Source organism: Anser brachyrhynchus (assembly GCF_964034855.1).
Source record: "Anser brachyrhynchus genome assembly, chromosome: 12".
NCBI classification, from domain to species: Eukaryota; Metazoa; Chordata; class Aves; order Anseriformes; family Anatidae; genus Anser; species Anser brachyrhynchus.
In genome coordinates, this window is record NC_137707.1 from 21,226,000 (window position 1) to 21,244,844 (window position 18,845).

At 38.6% G+C, this 18,845-nt stretch overlaps 1 protein-coding gene across 6 annotated transcripts in view; it reads right to left on the reverse strand.

Annotated features, from left to right (window-relative positions):
- Nucleotides 1–320: 320 nt before the first annotated feature.
- Nucleotides 321–18,845, reverse strand: part of TSHZ3 (teashirt zinc finger homeobox 3) — a 67,575-nt gene continuing 49,050 nt past the window's right edge. For 5 of the 6 annotated variants that reach the window (XM_080552282.1, XM_080552281.1, XM_080552278.1 and 2 more), the window contains exon 2: nt 321–7,602. In XM_080552282.1, the coding sequence (XP_080408408.1) occupies nt 4,403–7,507 (3,105 nt within the window). In that variant the 5' untranslated portion in view covers nt 7,508–7,602 and the 3' untranslated portion in view covers nt 321–4,402. Of the gene's footprint in view, nt 7,603–15,652 lie in introns of all 6 variants that reach the window. The other variant, XM_080552283.1, reaches the window with a different exon arrangement.

Consider the following 18,845-nt stretch of genomic DNA (forward strand, 5'->3'; position numbering starts at 1 on the left):
AATTTTTGCTGTCATAAAATGCAGAGTCATATCTGTGTCTAGCTTTATATACCAAGATACATAGCCACATTAAAATGCAACAGATAATTCCCATACTGATAACACTAATCTGCCTTGGCTTAGATAAAAAAAAAAAAAAATCACAAACAGTGTTTACCATGAAAGCAACTGCATAATTAAAACAATATAGTTTCAATACAAAAATAAAATATAATCAAGTTTCTAGAAAGAAGTAGGTTTCAAAAATTCCCTTACACTAACTTACAAGTCATATTTCAGTTAATTACAGATTTCTTGCTAAAACTTTAAGATACATTCCGTTGTTTTTTTTTTTTTAGCTTTTTTTTTTTTTGCTAAATGTTGACTTCAGCGAACAGCTCTCTAAGATCTGGCATATTGATTTCTTGTTGTGAAGTGAGCTGTTCAAGCTCCATTTAAGATTTTCATCTTGCATGTAGCCCTGAGCACATCATAGCACCATAAATTAGTTAAATTGCACATTTATCACAAATGTTATTTTAAGATACTGCGTAAATGTGATGGCTGGAAGATATACAGTATGCTGCAACAAGCCACTACTTGGGTGGGGTTAGACCAGGGTCACCTTTACACACCTGTGATTTAAAGCTCTTACCACCCATCACAATTTCATTTTTAAACTCTTTCTTGAGGTATTTTGTTTTCTCTCGCAGTCTGTATCTTTCTAAATAAAATATCAAATGCAAAGCAAAAGTTGGAATTCAAATGCAAATTTTACAATCCTGCATTTATAAATTTATGTTTAGTAGGAAAAAAAATAACATAGCTAGGTTGGTGATTTGGTTAGCACTAATAGTTACCATGCCAATATACATATCAGTGTATGGATAAAAAGGACATTATTCTAGTTCATTGATTCTCTAGATTCTTTATAATGTGAAATCACATTGGTATGCCAGTCCTGGAGGTTCAGAAATGCAAGCTGAACTTTATTTTAATATATTTGGTATATGCAGCTCCTGACTAGCCATTCATTTGCAAAGTTCCAAGCATGTTTTAAAAATACATTTTAAAATAAGTCATTTCTGTTGCACATTAATGGACATGGCTGCTCCCTGAATTTTCACCTGCTGCATCTCCTCAATGCACATTCTGACCCAGAGAGTCAGGCCCTGGAAGTGACTTTTATCAGACTGGATGATGCTGCATCAGCAGTATTTGGTGTTTGCAGTCATCAATTCCTTGTCTATTTTTTAAGAATAAGGAACACCACGCAAGACTGTAGTCTCCTGCTTTTACTCCCTCCCAAGTCCTAGATAACAGTATTGCATGTGGAGCTTTTAGCATTACAAGTCAATGATGCATCTTAAAAATAAATTGATTGACAATATATGCAATAATCTGTCAGTTTCCTTATGTGTGAATTTCTGTTTTGCAACCAAACACTATATTTAAGCCGCTCTAATTTTCAGAGGAGGAATTCTCTGCTGTAGATGTAAGAAGTCTGGCCACATTTAGATTTAGATCATTGATTTGCAAAAAATGCAGAGGGCCACCAGGGAGGCTTCATAGAAGACTTTGGCTGGCCAGGTTGCCTCTCCTCAGTACCTGAGGGGCACTCCTGGGACAAGGCAGGCGACCAGCAAAACTGCACCCTGCAATTTTATTGCTGGAATTTGAGCTGAGGCCATAAACATTGACATACAAATGACCTTAAAATCAGATACAACTGTGAGCCAAAAGAGATGGAAAAAAAAACAGAGCTAATCATTAATCCCATTCATTCGGTCTGTTTAGCAGTATTTGCTGCAGAACGCGCAGAACACAGTTACACTTGTGAAGATGTGGCACTGGCTTTCACAATTAGAGAGGAAGAAGGGAAGAAAAAGCACAAAGCAGATTGAATTAGTTGCTTATTGGAAGACAGTATTTAAAAAAAAAAAAAGAAAGCAAACTGTACATTTGACATTCGGATGGTAGTTATTACTTGAAACATGATTCTTAAGTGCTGTAATGGTGGTTTTGGTTCCCCTGTAACCATTTCTAGACTCCAAGTTCACCTGACTGGCAAAAGACATTATTTACATGCATAGTAATATAGGTACTTTGGAGATGTAAATTGTTTTCAGTGGTTTTGATGGGGTGACCTGTCAACACCAGAAGTCTGTCATTATCATATAAATGCTCTTGCTTGTTTGCGTTTGTTTGGCCTGTGTTTATTCACCTTCCTTCCCTCCCTTGCTATCTGCTCTGTGTGTTGTACAGCAGGAGAGGGCCATCAGAGGATTCACTTCACAACCACAAAGTTTAAGTCGTCAGTTGCAGGTGCCTACTCCTGTCACTCCGAAGTGCTCGGTGGCGGAAAGGGCTGCTCTAACCTGTGCATCACCCAGCGGTGCCACTTGTGGACTGCTCAATAGGTTTGGGGAAGGCGTGCAAGTATCGGCATCCCACTGGTGCTGCATACGCAGCACAGCAAAACACCTATTTGCTTTGCCACACGTTGCTTCTAAACCCTGTCTTCACAGCCAGCCTTACCTGATGCTTAAAAAGGAGTTATAACGCTCATTTATCTGTTCGGGGGGGGGGGGGGGGGGAGGGGGGCGGGGGGGGATTGTTAATGCAGCCTTTGAATAAGTGCTACCCTGCTCTTTAAACGCTAAAGTTCACTAAAACTCCAGTGATTTATGTGCAGCTTTTGACTGCCAGCACCTGGCAGATGAAGAAACCTACTCAAGCTTCAGTCATAAACAGATAGCATACAATTTAATTTTAATGTGCTCATTAGTCGTAGCACATTTCAGACATAATTGTGAACGCAACACAAAATTATAGCAAAAAGACAATTTTAATGCTGCTGTAGAAAAAAAGGTTATATGAAGAGTCATATAATGGTGCTTCATTGTCAACAACAAAACAGGGCACAGAGTGCATTACAGTGTCTGTGCTGTTTACATGCCAATATTTTATACATAGATTCTCATATGGTGTCAGCTGTCAGTTACTTCTGCAAATTAACTGCCAAAAATGGAGACGAACAGAATCACTTAGTGTGCTGGTAACCACGGGTTACCTTTCATATGCCTAAAGATAAAGCTGCAGTATGGAATCTTGGGAGAATAATTAGGCAGAACAAAACAGAAAGTTACCAGTTGAAATAAAAAGGCATTCTACAATAGGAAATAACAACCAAGAGCGCTTATAAATAAGTAAAAGAGGTTATATCACAGAATGCCTCATAACTTTTAAGCAAAGTACTACAGTACAAACATTTTAAAGGCTTTATCAATGTTTAGGAAATACAGTACAAGTTTTCAAATAGATTTAACCCTTTGAGCACTGAGTTTGTTTTGAATTTTCTCTTATTTTATTTTTTTACTAATAAATACCTTTAAAAGTCATGTTGTGCAAAACAGTTATAATGCATGCCAGGAATGCAGTCCGTGGCTTCTGTTTCTTCAGACAGTTTTTAAAAAAAACAAAAAACAAACAAATGATAGCAACACTAATAAATATGTATAATTTAAACATGAACCTCTATTAATATAGATGTACTGTATAGCAAAACAAAACAAAACATACTTTAAGAATAATGTTTCTGAATACTTTATAAATGCTATCTGCCGTATCTCTCATCATATAATTTACAATGTTTGGATGTTAAAAGAAGAACTGTTAGATCTAAAAAATGAAATGTACACTATATATAAGTACAGTTCATACCTGGGGCTTACCAGGTACAAAAAACACTGTTGCTAAAAATGCTGAAGAAAAAGAAAATGGCATTAACCACAATCACATTTTTCATAAGAGATTTTGAAATCTATACAATATATACACCTATGTTTCAATGTGAAAATTATATTTTTAAATTTTAAGGTGTGAGACACCTTTGCATAAATGGAGGTTCATATTAATAATCAGAACTAAGCTGGTAAGGTGTTTTTTTTTTTTTAAAAAAAAAAAAAATCAAAAAAAACAACAACAACAAACATATCCATACATTTTTGCCAAATTAATGCAAAAGTGCTTCAAAGTACTCAGAGGGCTAAAGATTATAGGGTGAGAAATACCAGCACACTTAGGTCACATGAAAAAAGTGCACCAGAATTAGTTATAAATGCTTAATTAAACTGTCTGTTAATGCATGCAGCTTGATGCATCAGAGGGATGCACAGCAACTAAATCCAATTTACACAAAGTTCCAACACTTACCACTGCATTTTAACCTTCATATTTTACCAGTAACAACAGCTGATTATGCACCTCTATTTAAACACTGTACAGTTATACAAAACAGTTCAGCCCAGAGCGACTCTGGAGTTAAAATAAGAACATGTGCCAAGAACTAAACAGTAGCTTTAAGGCGTCTTTGACAGTTTTCCTCAAAGCAAATTACAGTTATTCTAATCAAAACCAAATGCTACTGCTTCTCTAACTCTGAAACATACAGAAGATGATCCTCTGGTGACTTCCCATGTGTTTTACTAAGATGAAGTTTAACAGCGTGCTTGCTTGCAAAAGTCCTGTTACAAAGTTTGCACTGGTAAGAAGTTCCAATATCTTCCTCTGGAGAGGATGTCACCAGCTTTTCAGACGGTGACTTTGCTTGTGCTATCTGATTGTTAATCTGTTCACTGGACAGTTTGGACAAGTCTCTTAACCTGAAACCCAGATGTGATTCAAGATGACTGATATAAGTTGAAGGAGTTCTGATCTGTGACGCGCAGTCATTACAAAAGAACACTGGATGTCCAGTGTCCAAATTTTTAAGGAACTTAGTTCCCCCCGTCCTTCGGAGCTGGTATTTCACATTGGCTAGCCAGTGGCTAATTGTGGTCATTGAAAGTCCTGTAAACCTGGAAATGTGCATTCTTTCTTGAGGGCTCAAGTCTGACATGATGTATTTACCCTCTGAAGTCTGCCGTAAACTAGCTGCAAACTGGGCCTGCAAGATGAGCAAGTGCTGAGGGTTCCAGTTAGACTGACGTCCCTTCCTTTTCTGAGCTGGTGTACTCTCTTCTGGTTCCTCTATTGTGGTACCATCAATGTCAGATTTCTCAGATATGCTGGAAGGTGTGGAAGATTTTGATGTGTGACTTTCTGTCAGGTTCTTCAGCATATCAGATATATCTGACAAGGCATTCTCGCGTAGCGGCGAGTTTGACATGAATGACACGACTGCAGATGTCTTTGCTGTTGTCACTGTAGATGAAGAAGATGCAGAAGATGTCGATGTGGATGACAAAAGCGCTGAACCCAAAGAGCAGCTTTTGTCACTCTTGCCTTTCGTCAAATCTATGGGTTGGTCATTGTTGACATGATAAAAATAACGGTCTAAGTGGTCTGTTTTTTTGGACTGTAGAGGTGGGGTGGCCACTGCAGCCTTTTCTGCCAAACTATTGCTCATTTTAAAAAGCATGGTCATTGGGTCCAAAGCGGGCAAAGATGGCTTTGCTGCCTTCCCAAGGTGAATATTCATGACAGACTGCAGCGCACTTAACGGATTTACAAATGGCTGTTCAGGAGGGTGATCAGTAATGATAGCTGTGCTGCTACTTAAAGAACTTACAATTGACTTAACGGGTTCTTTCCCATTTTCCGCAGGTTCTACAGTTGGACTGTCCTTGCAGCCATCTCTCTGAGGGACTGGGCTGTTCTGCTGGCTTTTAAAACCACCATCATTGGAGGCATCCATTTTAAGGGGTTCACTGACTTCACTACTGCATGGTGAAGGTGTTGCACGCTTCATTGGAGAAAGCTTTCCTTCAGGCTCTTTCATTTTCTCCTCCACTTTAGCCACCTTCTCAGTGACTTTCTTTACCAATTCTTCCATGGCATGAAAGTTTGTTTTTGGCACAGGTGAGGTCTGGCTGCTTGGTGGAGACACCAAAGGCTGGTTTTTAGATGGCGATACTAGTTCATTGTTTCCAAACATAGGTTTTAATGGTGTACTCTTGCCAGATGAACCCAATGATAGCTTCATCATATTTGGCAGCTGATAGGCAGCATGAATGCTGGGGTAGCCACCCCAGCTTGGTGTGCCATTCTGGGCTTTATTTATAGCTGATGTAACTGTGTTTTCTAAAGATTTCAATATATCTAGTCCCCCTTTAGGGCTTTCTTCTAGGTCATTTTCAGTCAAGTAATGGTACTTTGAAGAAATATCGTATTTCTCCTCATCTTCACTTGACTTTTCTTTGTCCTTCATTTTGTCATCAGCAATGTTTCTTTCTTTATCTACTTCTTTTTTTATTTCAACATTTAATTTAGGGGAAACACTAGACGGCGTATTGGAAGGAGATGTAAAAGTGGTGGCAGCTAGTGGCACAGACTGGACTTTCTCATCTACTAAAGACGTTATTGTAGGTGTTGCTGGAGCTTCTATAATTGGCTTCCCTTTTTTCATGGCAGAGTTAGTGACTTTAATAAAATGTCCTGTCACCATCATGTGAGCAGTGAGTTCCTGCAGAGTGTCATGCGAACTTCCACATTCCATGCACTTCAGAATTTGAGATTTCCTTGCCTCAAAGTGCCAGGCATAGCTTGCACCGTTCTGGTGACCATAGCGATTATTTGGTGTAATGTAGGGATTGGAATTCTTTTGAAGTGCATCATTGGTATCCAAGATTGTTGCTTTTGGTGTCCCACCTGTGGAATCTGGTGAACTTGGAAGTTCAAGCTCTAGTGATGCTTTCTTTCTAGTAGCTGGGATAATTTTTGCTGCTACAGGTGTAACAGGTTCCTTCAGAGGCACTTTTTGGTAGTGTTTTGTTTTGATCATATGAACACTCAAATCCTGAAGAGATTCAAATGAATGACCACAGTACATACACTTTAATACTTTCTGGGCATCTTCTTTCCCTTCCATTTCAAGCAATGAGCGTTTACGAGGTTTGGACCATCTTTTAGGGTTATTGTTATCAGTTTCATGGTTGTCATCTCGATAATGTCCCGTTTCATTCATGTGCACTGTTAATTCTACTAAAGTATCATAGGCAGCACTGCAGTCTTTACAGCGGAATTTACTGGCTCCAGTAAATATAGAGCCATAAAGCTTACTGCTTTGTCTGTACAATTGAACTGTACTAAAAAGGCTCGGTTCAGGAAGAATTCTGCTCTGAGAAACTTGCTGCAGTGTTTTAGCCATAGCAGTCTGGTGCCAGTCAAAGCTGCCACTTCCACAACTACTGCTGCTGCTGCTGCTACTGCTGCTGCTACCGTTGTTTTTTTCTGAAATTGGCTGGTGAATATTCAAATTGAGATTGGACCAGTAGGAATTGGAGAGAAAGTTATTATATACAGCTTTCATTTGTTCTAAACTATCAGATACAGTAGAGTCTTCGAGTGGTATTGAAACCTCCTTGTTCTCTTCTTCATTTTTAATAGAACTGCTCTCAAAGTCTGCCATGCGGTCACTTGTCTCACTGATGTGTGACTCACTGTCCATTTCATGGCTAGAAAATTCAGCAGCTGGAGAATTTTGGTAGCTTTGGCAGTTCTTACTGAAGTCTTTTTCTGGACACATATATTTTGCTGAAGGCTCCCCATCAACTGTGTTTTCATCAGGTTCCACATCTTCTTCCACCAATGCTGCTGCTTTTAGTTCGTCTGAAACATAGGCTATTATGAAGAGAAGAAAATATAAGTTAGTTTCTGCTGATCATACTTTCACTCGTGTTTCAGCCAAAGAACTGCACTTATTTGCAAAATTAAATGGTTAAAATTTAGTGTTTCTTCTGAGCAAGAAAAAAATCTGCTCTTCAAACATAATTTGCCACCTTATTCTTCTCAAGGGGCAACAGCTTGAAATTAAAACTAAATTTGAAATTAATGAAGCACATTCTGGAGGTGGCATTCATTTCTAAAGTAATAAATTACTTGTATCAACCTCAGAGACAGCAGTTCCTGTCTGTCAATTAATATGTCTTATGCTTCTCCTACCCCTAATGCATTTCTTAACAGACAGATTCACAATTTAAATTAAGCAAGCATTTTTTGCTCATTACAGTTTTGAGACTCAATCTTTAATAAATATAGAGTACAACAAACATCAAAAATTCCTACAAAGTAAAAAATAAAAAATAAAATTCCCCAGTTGCAATAATTAAAAAATGAGATTTTCAAGAAGTTATCATTATTAGCAGTTATCATATTTCAGAGGAGGAGACAGTAAAAGCAGGTGACACAACCTTCTGAAACAACTCACTAACAGCAATTCGAGGATATTCATTATGGGTGTAACAAATGACCCATTCCCATTTAAGCATACCTTTCTCAACAAGAAAGCCCATGCAGAATTATGTCAGGAGCTAGTTCAAGAAAATTGGTATGCTGTACTCATTCTTGCTGTATAAATATATACAAGACCTTCCAGTGGACCTTACAAATGTCAAAGTGTTTGCTCTTTAGACTACTTTGTCAATATTTACTCAGCATAAGCTACATAGACACCCAACAGGGATCCTGTCTGTTTTTTCCTCCTCAAGTAATGCAACTGGTGACGTAAATTTAAGATACTCTTCCTGAATAGGATAGTTGAGAAATGACAGTAAACACATTATTTTTTTCCACAGAGCTTCTGTGCACGTATTCTACATATATTAAGTCTACCTAAATTATTCCTTCAGGAAGGGAAACTACAGTAACATTAGGAGAGGGATCATTAATTGATCAAAATAATCTATTTCTATATAGTGCATTAATTTACAGCTAAGAAAGCAAAATAGATCATGACTGTTCTGAATTAAGTGGAATTTAAAATGTGCTTGCAATCTATCACAAATATAATTATAAACTTTGAAAAAAAACATGTTTCCAGTAGACTGTATGGTTGAGGACACTTGACTTTTGACCTTCTTCTCTGCAACACATCTGGAATGTATGGGTATCTGTATTGTAAACACATTAAATAATCTACAGCTTGTTTATTCAGGCAATAGTGCTATGAAGATAATGATTAATATCCCGAGAAAGAAAAGTGTAGGAGAATACTATAGTAGATATCACGTATACAGTATTGAACCTTGCAAACTTATTTCAGTGAAAATATGTTTACATGTTGTCAGAAAACCAAAAAAAGACATAAACAACTGTTAAAGCAACAATGTAATCAGGCTTTTAGTTTCATAAGGAGTATTTCTTCATTCTGTTAGGAAATACAAAATATTCACTACTATTTCTCACATGGATGAATGGTAGCAAATCTTCCTCCAAGCATGGAAAGTTATAATCTGATCTACAGAATACCAGCTAAACCTTTGAAGGCACAAACATAACACAAGAGTAACAGGTAATTGTGATTATATGATTTAAGCTCAGGTAATTTCAACACAGAAAATTCATGCAGCAAGACTCCTATTTTTAACATTTGGAAGAGTGTAGTTTGAAAGAATTAAGTTAAAAACTTTAAATTATTATAAGATGTTTTGAAGATGCTGATAACATCTTTAAAAACATATATGTGCTCTCATGAAATAGAACGTCTCTCTTTTACTCTATTTTATGCTTTTTCAGAATATTTTGAAAGAATTAAACAATCCTTTTTTTACGTATGCTACAGTCATGCTGGCAATCTGTAGTCAGGATCAGTGCCTACCACACAAATACATGCAATGAAGCCACTATAATGAATTTATCATCTAATGAGATGGATTTCATTCAATAATTTCATTCTCTTATAGATGGTACAGATTGCTTTTCATCTTATTTGTGACATCACGTTTCTAAACTCTACCAAAATCTTCAGCAAAATCTTCAGCAAAGCAGACCAGAGCTCTCTAGAGCTAAAAAAATGTAAATAATTACTCTCTAGAGCTAAAAAAAAATAAATAATTACTAGTAACTTGTAAACAATTGACAACCAACTACCTCCATCTGAACCATGCCAAAGATCTTAGTGATAAGAATGAAGAAGGATGGAAGGAAGAAATGACAGCATGAACCTATGATTTGGAAGCAAATGTACCCTTTTTCTTTTCCACCTTGTCGAAACAATTTTTCTTTTACTACTCTCATTCCTTTGCCTCATGTGAAACTGAAGACTCCCTCTTTAAGAGGTAAAGAAAATCCAAGGCTATTGTCACCCTGCCTGCATTAGAATGATCTCGTGCACACCTGCAGCCTGAGATGAAAGACCAAAGCACCCTATAAATGTACCTGTCCTTCACTCCTTCTGTCCACTGGGTACTAGCACGAGCGTGTGCCATCCACTCCCACACAGCACATACCAAAGCCCTGGGCTGGGTCCCTGCACGCCACTGGAAGTGCTCCTGCAGACCAGTGCTCACCAACGTGGACAGGGGGCACAGAACCAAGTCCCTAATTAGTGTGGTTTTCTTTACACTTTTGTTTCTCTTACCGCTGAAATCTTGTGAATTTTGTTTGGATGAAACACTTGTATTGTCACATTCACTGTTTTTTTCGAGAGTGACTTTTACATTAGGGAAAACCTCCAGCATGCGGCTCATTTAAATGTAAATCTATTTACCTTTCATGCTTTCTTTGCCCTTTTCACCAACTATCAAGCATATTTGCGTGTTAACCAGGAGCTGCCTCTTCCATAGCTGTTCTCCTTCCTAAGCTCAAGTTGTGAAGCCAAGTTGTGACATCAGTCTTTGATCCAGATATGTGGGAAATGAGGAATAAACAACAGCGTGGAATTTAACCCAGCAACCTGCAACTTTAATCAAGCTACAGTTTGAACAACTCCTTCTGCTCCCTGCACAAGGGAGAGGAGGGATGAAACACAACATTACCCCCTACTTACTCAACCAAAGGTGTATACAAGAGATGAGGGTGTTCAGGGAAACATCTCAGCCTACGACTTAAAACACGGTCCTAAGCAGTTTGTGCCAGTAGCTTCTAACGTCTTATTCCAAGGGCTGGTCACCTACCACGTGCCTTCAGGGCTGAAGGACAGCATCAGAAGGCAACCCAGCAAGTCTTGGCCAATCTGCAGTGGCAGACTCAGCCATTCTCAAAGGTTTCCACACCACTACAGGTAGGTTTACAGTGGCTGAAGGGCTCACAGCTCCCTAAGGCTTTGTCCTCAGAGGGTCCATCAGCAGGCAATGGATGCACTTCCTCCTCAGAAAACCCAACTGAATTGTTATCAGCATGTGGGACAGAAGGGGATTAAGGCCAAACTTCAGTCTCACACCACAGGGGAGTATGGGATTAAGGGCACTGGAGGAAAGGAGCCCATCTGCAGCTAAGGGAACCTCTGATCCAGCCTGCCTCACCACAACTCACTCAGAGGGAGATGACCGGCGTTCTGTCTAGGTGCAACAGACAGAAGGACAAGGAGGGCTGTGCTGAGAAACTTCTCCTTTGGCTAAGTACCTACGGGAAGAGCAAAGAGGCTATGAAAATGGAAAATAAAATCAGGAGGAGATGGTTAAAAAAAAACAAAAAAACTTTTCACTGAGATTCACTGCTGATGGAGAGATTGTCTTTAAGAAGCACTGTCTCCAGTCCATCTGTACTCAGCTGTTTGCTTCTTATTAATAAAAAAGAGAGACTCTTGGTTTGATATGTTTCAAGTGTAGAGTAAATGTTTGAAACAGCAGGGCATCTGTACAACTGTTCTTCAATGCCTTGACAGCAAAGTCTGAGGGGAAAAAAAAGACTTTAAAGGCAATTCTAACAGCAGAAGTTAATAAGAATGGAAATGAAAGAAATTATGTACTTCTGTATTTTTGATTTTCTTTTTCCAGTGTAAAAGAAGAATAAAAAGTCACCATTCCCAAAAAAGTTTGTAGTTTACGTCTTGTAGGACACCATACCCCACAGGAAACTGCATGCAAGTTGACGATGTTGTCACTGTGACATATTTGACAAAAGATGGGCAGTGGTTCTGTGGGGAGGCCTTCAGTTTCTAGAGATGAGGATATCCAAGGGATTCTGGAACCTATTGCAGGTACAGCTATTGAGAGGTTGAGAATGGTTCCCTCATTAATATTTATTAAAATTATTAACTAAACTGCAAGGTAAAAATGAAATTAACACATTTGATATAAATATGTAACTGTAAGCTGTGGTATAATGGAATTCATTTCCATACAAGGGGAAATTACCTTCATAACCGAGCTATGGATCATTTCTTTGCCAGTGGAAATAAATGGTGATACATCACTACCCAAAATGATCTATATACGTGCATATTGTATATACACTAATACACTCATGTACCTCTCTCTACACTGACACCACAGGCACTATAGACACCTCAGACACTATACAAAGCCGGAGAAATGTCATCGGCCCATTATGTTTCTTCAGAGCTGGAACGACCACTGCTCCGCTGACCTCCTGGCCCAAACTCTGCCACCTCCCGAGGTGCCCACCAGCACCACAGCCCCTGGCTCGAGCCTCGTCTATGAGAGCTCCTCGGTAGCACTCAGATGAAAATGCGGCGTAGCTTTCCTCCCTTCCATGGCAGCATCCACACAATATCCACAACGTGGTCAGACATGCACCTCGAGTTTGTTTGAAAATACAAAACCCTAGCATTAAAGACATACTTTACTGTTCTCCCAAAACCAATTAATTGCACAAATCTTCTCATATTTCCTGAAAAAATGCATCTGAGACCATATATTTCGGCTTGGATCTATCCAAATATTTCATTGCTATACTTTTGCAATGTCTTAATTATGTTTTTTTGCCAAGACTTTGATTTTAATTAGCTTACCAGCATATATTTAAACTAGAATATAAGCTCTTTGCGTGAAAAAGTATCAAAACATTCAAATATTCTTCCAACGTGAAAAAATGCTTGACTACAAGTTCATCAAAACCATTCAATTTCTTGGAAGTATTTTGATTTAACCAAATGGCCTTTTATTAAAAAAATGCAACCAACTTTATTACTTATTTATGCACGGTTTGAAGTCATCGTGTAATGCTAAGGATCATTTCCCAAACCACCTGATTTTTCAGTGCATATTGAAACTTTTAAACCCTTAAAAAAAAGGGAATCCATTTACACTCATACTTCAAGAACAGAAGACAGACACTGAGAGCAGGAAGGCTCCAGTCACCTAAGAAATTATTATTATTATTATTATTTACAATTTAAGTAACCTATGAAAAAAACCTCAAGGAGTCTACAGTTTCTGTGGGGTCATTCAGAGTCAAGATGGGGCATGGCCTGAACACAAGTCAAGAGAAAGTCAACAGCTTTCCTGAGACACTTTGGCTGTGCCAATGGACATTATGCACAAAATTAATGAACAGAGGCAAGAGAAAAACAGCCAGTGGATGGAGTCAATCAGAGACCTAATGCAACTGTAGGCATACAAAATAGTTCTATCAGTCTGTTAGAAAACTCCCACTCCCCAGCCCTTCCGCTTACAGGAAGAAAGGCAAACATCTCACCCACAACATGAGTTATTTCTATACAGAGTCTGACTGATAATTCGCATGTAGCTGAAACTATGTTTAAGACTTCACCATGTGGCAGAGATGTCAGTATATTCCCAGTGAGGCAACAGAAACAGGAGGCCGTAGTGGCTCCCGGTTTACAAGAGTGGCACATGACAACACTGCCCCCGAACAGGCATGGCAATGCTGATCAGCCAACACCTTGAGAGGGACGTTTTTTTTGTTAGAAAGGTCAAAAGTTCTGTTTCATAGGGGCAGGACTGTCTATTATGGGAGAGAAATGTCATTTCCAAGTGGAGAGGTCAGCACTGCTCTCACCTGTCGGCTGAAGTAGCTGGTACCTTGCACCGAGGCACGATCCTACTCCAAGATTATTCTGAATATTCTGCCCACTGGCAAGGTCAAGAATATTAATTTTTAACATGTCAATTTGATGTGGTGTGCGTGATTCATGCTTGTTTAGCTGGATTTTTTGTATGTTGATACATCTGCAGACTTTGCATGCCAGTAATATTGTAGTATGAAGTTACTGGGAATCAGCATGGATGGTGCAACACAGCATGCCAATTTAATAGGTAGCTATCATTAGGCACCAGAAACTTTGAAGTGTACTTGTGTTTGTTCCTTCATGAAAATACTGCAGCTGTCTGATACACAGAGCTCAGAAACAGGCCAAAGGAAGATGGCCAGCTGCTCTAATATAGCATCCTGGCCTGGTACTACATTTGGAGCAACTTCTGAGAGTTCAGATCAAACGTTAAGTGCTAAGAGTTGAGAATTACATGGACAAGAATACAGAGGAAAGAGATGATAACCAGGACTGAGTTCATACGTCATTAACGTAAAAAGCAAGCACCTCTTCCTCATGTCACTGTATTCCATACTCCCCTGCCTTTCGTGTACTTTAAAGGAGGGTACAGAATTCAGGTCTCCTGTTCAATTCAGACTTTACGCTGCCATACAAAAGGTATCATAGAGGGAACCTACAAATAAAAACAGTAAACATTCAAAAATTGCTACTAATTCTGCTAAAGCAGGCATTCCTTTTTTCTGGAACCAAATACCATTCAGTCTTTTTTTAAATGAGATATTCCTGTTAAAAGGAATATATGCTATCTCCTTCATTAAATATACACCTGAAAAAACAGAATGCCATTATATTAAATGCTGGCTTAGGAACAACTTAGCACAATTGGCCATCATTCCACTTTGGTGTTCAAAAGCTCCAATGACTGTTTTACTCTTCACAGCAACCCTGTGGAAGAAGCATTCTTACCCACAGTTTATAGCTGTGGACCTGGAAATCCAAAGAAGTTAAAAATGACTTGCCCAGTGCCAGACAAGAAGACAAGTAAAGAAGCCTGCAACTCCTGTAGGTTAATATATATAACGCAGTTATTTACACAAAGCATGAGCAGAAAGCTTAAATCTGTGTTTTGTTCCTATGCTTCTTCACAGTATGTTTATGTGAGTGCAACCTATGTGCGTAATTGAAAATAATTGCTAGTTTTCAGCTTAAACAATTACTAAGGATAAAATACCCAGTGAAATGCCCACATGTGCACATACTGTGCAAAATCTAGAGTCTGTGGTTAAAGAATCTCCACTGAGCCAAGCTGCTAGAATCCAATAAATGCTGAATCTGCACACTGCCAGCAAACTCCCTTTCACAACAGGAAAAATAGGAAAGGTTTTTGAAATTAGGAAAGGAATTGTCACAGCTCGTATCCAAAAAGCTTTCTGCTCCCAGCACAGAGCAAGACTCCAGGTAAGCCGTGAATGTCTGCTCTACCAGGGCAGCGTTGGAGATGTAACACGGTGGATCATGCCTCCCTCCTCCAAAGCCATGCTCTGCCTTAATTTCTGCTTGGGGCCTGAACTCCCTGAATTCAACCTGCTAAGCAGGGTTTTTCTAAAATCTGCTCATATTATCCACCCGTGAAACGTAACACCACGTCTTCCTAACATGGAGAACAGCACAAGATCATATCATGCTGCAGTGCACGTAGGGTTGCGTGAGGATCGGTCTGAGATCTATCTCACTTAGAGAGCTGATCTGCAGGAAGTTTCTAACAAGAAGGGATCTGAAGATTGACAAAACCTTTGAGAGATTCACGGTCCAAATTACTCCCATGTATAATGCACTAAATCACATGGATTTTTAAAGAGAATTCCTCATGTAAAATTTGCTATCAGATGTCAATATTGTACAGCTGGAAGAGAACGCCATGCTTATGAGAAACAGGAATAATAGCTCAAAGCATATGGCTAGTCAGGAACAACAGACCTTTTTTTCGGTTGTCCTAAATTTGCAGTCACACATACACGATACAGCTGACTTCCAAAAATACCGCTGCGTGGAAGCTGGGGGGCAGTTTATGTTCCACTCTGCATGCCCACGGCTGACGACCAGCAGCAACGCAGGATCACAGCATGCAAGCAGAAAGGCTGGGAAACACGATGGGCTCCTGTGTGGACAAAAGGCCCTCACTTGCTATCGTATTTTGCACTTGGGGGGAGTAGATATTTTGACAGCCTCTATGAGCATAAGCCTGAAATTTCTGTCTGATCCTGCTGAAATAGAAAAAGGAGAAAAAAAGGTCTTGGCCTTCTCTGTCACTGCAAAAACAGTCTTTCACAAGCACTATTGAGACTAGATCAAGTAGGTAAGTAAGAAACAAGAACTGCGAACACCCCGTGGGAATTCTCAATTGCTGTTTGGTTTGAGTAGCTTCATGGTCATCAATATTCACGAAGTACCTTCCTCTTCCTCCCCTCCCCACCTCCAGGTTACTGAGGAAGGGGTGCCCTTCCTGCAAGAACACCAACGTTACAAACGCACATCACGCACAGGGGCACACAGCTCCCCGCTACCCCTCGGAGGGTTGAGAGTCAGCTAACAAGCCATGGAGGGGAGAAAACACCAGGGGAAGGATTCAAGAGCCAGACACAAACTGTTGAAGTAAATAGCTCATGAGCAGCCCCACATAAAATCTGAAAACATTCACATAAACTTACCAAATACAACTACTATGTGCATTAGTAACAGGGAAAAAAAAATCTACATTTTCTGTATAAATTATTCATCACAAGTAAATGTGATCCACTCTGAGACAAAACTGGTTTTGTGTTGCTTTCTAAGACAGTTGCTTGGTGTGAAGTACTACACACGTGTTAGAATTTCCCACTCCATGCAAGCACATATTACAGCAGGAAGTAAATGCTTGATTTTGATTTAGGAGGGACACTGGGTTTTGGACTCTTCACAGAATTTTTCTAGGCATAGAATTACCATTTCCCCGAGTAGACAAAAATATTTACTGGAATACCCAAAGAATAAAAAATAATTGGATTTTTTAAAAATTATTTTTAATAAAAGTCACTATCAACATACTTGTAAGAACAAGCCAAATTATCTGTGTGAATTTGTACTAAAATATGCAGTGACACAACCTCTGCTTGATATCAGCATTTGGGTGGCATCTTTTAATCACTGAAAAGCACACAGTGCATTCACCAAACGAATACAAGATTCACAGCCAACTCCAGGATAAGCAGGCATGAGCATAAAAGTTCTCAATATGGCTCTAATAGCTCTTAATTATTATAATCCTTCACTGAGCAAACAGATGTTTTAAGGGAACTTTAGTTTCTTCGAATGCAGTAATCAAACCATTCTGCTTCTGCCCTGCCTCTTTTCAGTAAATGCTTTGTATACTGGAGTGGAAATAGCAAATTTAGTGACAAAATGACCATTTAATTGTCACAGAAATCTGTTTCTGAACAAAACTGATGTTGTCATTTCTCTTTATCCACATTTCTCTGAGCCTTCTGATTACAGTTTAGAGTTTTTTGGACTAAAAAAACTTACACCTTACTTTCTATAATCTTCCCACATCCTTGGTTGCCACATCTTACAATCTGCCACATCTTACAAGTTTTACAGTGACCAGAACACTGGCTTTGTATTTGTGTTTAACCATAGTAACATTAACACACATCTCGAGCTGCAGCCTTCATTTTTCTTGCAAACTTGAAATTCCTGTTGAAGCCCTTTATACAGTAGTTTCAATAGCTATTTTGGTTGCAGTGACTACTTACAATGAACTCCATACAACTGTATGAATGGTATAGTAGAAATCCAAATGATTTCAATCACAATTTCAGCTATTGTGAACTTGTACTTATAATGAAGTTTCTCCATGAAAAAAAGGAGTTCACTGTGGGCCAACAAAGCTTTGTGTCCTTTCAGAGTTTTTATTCGGCCTTCATTTACGAAAAACAACTATTGACTGCTGTATGAATCCTATGACTTAGAGAAAGCAAATATCCCAAGGATTACCTCTACAAGATGGCCCCAACTTGTTTTGTATGGAAAGCAAAAAAAAAAGCACTGAATATTCATTTCACTCATTTGCTAACTATACTAATATACTCTTTTGTAAATGAGTCTCTATCTAGCACTAGCTATTGAACTGAAGGGTATTTGAATAGGTGGGTTTTGCTATAATGCCACACTAAGATAATGTGCTGGAAACAAATGGTTCACTGATTCCTGAATAGAAAATTTGCTGGAAAACCCTGAGAACTAGAAGATGAGGGGGAGGGGATTAAAATGCCTCTTCAAAGCCACCAACCAAACCCTTGTCATTTTTAAAAGATGTTCCTATGGCACAATATGAATAGTTTATAGCCACAATTGTGAACATTCAATGTCATATAAGAAAAGACACTTGTCAAGAGCCTTTCCCTTACAAGCACCCTCATCATGACCTGTGTTAATGAAGTTAATTGAATTTAAGATCAATAATGGTTAATTATTGCAATTTGACATTCTGAGATAAATGGCTTTAAGACAGAGAAATGTGTGTGTATGTGAATTCTCTCCAAGAAGGTGAACACGTTACAGCCTAAGAGGGATCACACAGTCCTTCCATTGATCCTGGTACAATCTGATCGACCTAATCCTCTGATGAATGTGGGCTTTTCACAGCTACAAGTAAATGTTCTACAAGACTACTCTAACCCTTGTCACTAACCAAATCTATATGAGCTGTACACTAGAAATCTATTGAGATAGATTAAAGAACTGCTGTAGAAACAAGAGATGCTTCAATAAAGATGAAGGCTTATTATACTGACTACAAACGTTGCATGCAGTATGTAATTATGAATGCTTATGGATTATAAGAGCTTAATTTTAGTCAGTTGGATGTAAGTGGTCAAAACTGAAAAACAGTGTGAAATTATAATAATTAAAAAAAAAAAAACAGATAAAAAATAATCCAACAGCCACCCTGAATTTGATGACTTATCTGTGAACGTTCAAGAAGTGATTTCAAAATCATCCTTGAAATGTGCAAGAAGATAAGAAGATGCTCATAGACAAGTATTTATTTCATAAAGTCACTCATCAACCCACTACATATTTTTTTTTTAAGTTTACTTTCATAGTAGTTCCTCAACAGGAAGACATTTTT